Raw genomic sequence first — 2740 nt, forward strand, 5'->3', positions numbered from 1 at the left:
ATATGCAGTGGGAAGGAGAAAGCCAATGGTTCATTCAAATATAAATTAAAAATCCTTCATTTCTGTCTTACTGGGGTCCCCATTGGTCATTGTCCACCTATGGCCTTATTAATAACTAATCTCATGGGATTGTAAACCTCTGATTGGCTTAAGCCTGGATTCCTAAACCAATCACTAACAATAAAGAGGGAATTACCATAACTGATTCACATGACTGATAGTAGATAAGCCTTTTGGGCCCCTAGAGGAGGATGATCATGGCATGGAGCAGAACCCCCAGGCAATCAGCAATGAGAATGTAGTTTAAGGAACAGACTTCAGTGATTTTAAGCCACTAAGGCTTTTGGGGTTGTTTGTCACTGCAGCATAACCTAACCTGTTTTAACAATATAAAATGTAAGTAAAATGTTGTAAAGTATATTGAGAGAATTGAGAGAAGAGAAGCACCAGTGGGGGTGTAACTGAGCTACATCCTCATCTCTGAAAGCAGAAAGTCAACAGATGACATTTAAAATTAAAATAAACAGTGTAAGTAGTCATGTTATTTAGAAATATGGAGAAAACTACCAGGAAAGATACCATAGTCATTTAGTTCAGTTGCTCAGTCATGTCTGACTCTTCGTGACCCCATGGACTGCAGCATACCAGGTTTCCCTGTCCATCACCAACTCCTGGGGCTTGCTCAAACTCATGTCCATCAAGTCAGTGATGTCATCCAACCATCTCATCCTCTGTCGTCCCCTTCTCCTGCCTTTAATCTTTCCCAGCATAAGGGTCTTTTCCAATGAGTCAGTTCTTTGCATCAAGTGGCCAAAATATTGGAGTTTCAGCTTCAGCATCAGTCCTTCCAATGAATATTCAGTGCTGATTTCCTTTAGGATGGACTGGTTGGATCTCCTTGCAGTCCAAGGGACGCTCAAGAGTCTTCTTCAACACCACAGTTCAAAAGCATCAATCTTTGGTACTCAGCTTTCTTTATAGTCCAACTCTCACATCCATACATGACTACTGGAAAAACCATAGCTTTGACTAGACAGACCTCTGTTGGTAAAGTAATGTCTCTGCTTTTTAATATGCTGTCTAGGTTGGTCATAGCTTTTCTTCTGAGGAGCAAGTGTCTTTTAATTTCATGGCTGCAGTGATTTTGGAGTCCAAAAAAATAAAGTCTGTCACTGTTTTCATTATTTCCCCATCTATTTGCCATGAAGTGATGGGACGGGATGCCATGATCTTAGTTTTCTGAATGTTGAGTTTTAAGCCAACTTCATCAAGAGGCTCTTTAGTTCTTTTTCACTTTCTGCCATAAGATACGAAAACAAGCTGCTAAAATAACTGAAAGTTATTACCAAGGGAATAGGCCTAGAGTAGGAAGAGGAGGGGCAGGAGGATTTTTGCTTTCCTTATAGTCTCCTCCGGATTTTTTTTAATACTTTATAATAATGTGCTTACATTCCTTTAATGGCTTTTTAAATTGTTTCCAATTATTTGACTTTATTTTATGCAAAGTCTACAAAATGATCATTTCAGGTTCTGGGAACATGGTTATCTGAAATCTTCCTGAATGGGAAGTTGTACTTTTCATGACTCGTATCTCACATAGCTAATTTATTCCTGAAGGACATTTCACTTTTGACCACCTGATGATCAAACTGGTAACCTGACAACCAGTCTCAAAATTAAGATAAGAACAAGAGACTATTTTTGTTTGCACCATTTAATATCATTTCAGAGAGAAAAATACATCAATAGGGCTTCTGCCCAGCAAATAAACTAATTTAAATTTGTTATGAAATGGGCTATTTGCTGGCCTGGCATTGTTCTTTAACAAAGACTTTTTGAATGGATTCCTCTCCTACCAGGGACCTGAGCCTGTTTTCCAAAACCTCCTCTATCAACATTGAAGTCTTCATGAAACTCATCTCCTAACTGGCCCCCAGATTGACCACGGCCATATTGTCTGCCCTCTCTAAAGCCTAGATCCCAATCTGTGCAGATAATATGGTCATCTAGGCTGGTGCCATTTAGAAATTGCATGGCATTTTCGGCCTCAGCTCTGTTAAAGTATTCTATGAAACAGAAACCACAGGCCATTTTCTTTATTTTATCCAGGCCCATATAAACATTCTCGATGTCACCGCACCTACTAAAGAGCTCATATATTTGCTCTTTGGTTGTATAAAAGAAAGATTCCCCACATAAAGTGTGGAGCTTTCTATCAGTAATCTTTCTTGCTCATCGTTGTCACCACTAAACTTCTGGTCCCAGTACTCGCTCAGCTCCAGGGAGGAGTCATTGCACAGAACGCTTAGGTCATTGGACGTGGCGCCATGTGGGCACCATCAGGGCGGTTCCTGATCCAGCTTAGCAGTAGTGACACCACCAAAGAAGCCCAAAATTAAATTTTAAAGAAAGTAAGGTTACAAGGAGGGAAACTGAAATACAAACATGTGTATTTGAGGTTTGCATCCAGAGGCATAAACAACCTCAGCTCTTGACTGTGAAAATCACATCAAGGCAAACCAAAAATGGTAAGTTCCAAGTCCCAGGAACATGGTCATAAAATCCAGTTTTGCAAGTCTTCCTGAAAGGGAAGTTATGCTGCCTTAGGTTGACTCAGATGTTGTACATACCTCATCTATTACCAAAGAACACATTTAATAACAGTACCCTCCAGGAAAATACAGCATAAAATGGTAAAATGAATCAAATTTTCATGGAGAATGAACACTACCACCATTCC

The 2740-nt window shown here is 39.7% G+C and overlaps 1 protein-coding gene across 1 annotated transcript; it reads right to left on the minus strand.

The window, feature by feature from the left end:
- Positions 1 to 1229: 1229 nt before the first annotated feature.
- Positions 1230 to 2330, minus strand: NCBP2L (nuclear cap binding protein subunit 2 like; the record flags this gene model as incomplete). Its single annotated transcript, XM_025275909.2, is given in 2 exon segments — positions 1230 to 2183; positions 2186 to 2330. Coding segments are annotated over 2 exon segments (507 nt in total), but the record flags the coding sequence as incomplete, so codon positions are not given.
- Between the last annotated feature and the right edge of the window lie 410 nt (positions 2331 to 2740).

This window comes from Bubalus bubalis, chromosome X (genome assembly GCF_019923935.1).
Source record: "Bubalus bubalis isolate 160015118507 breed Murrah chromosome X, NDDB_SH_1, whole genome shotgun sequence".
Taxonomy (NCBI): domain Eukaryota; kingdom Metazoa; phylum Chordata; class Mammalia; order Artiodactyla; family Bovidae; genus Bubalus; species Bubalus bubalis.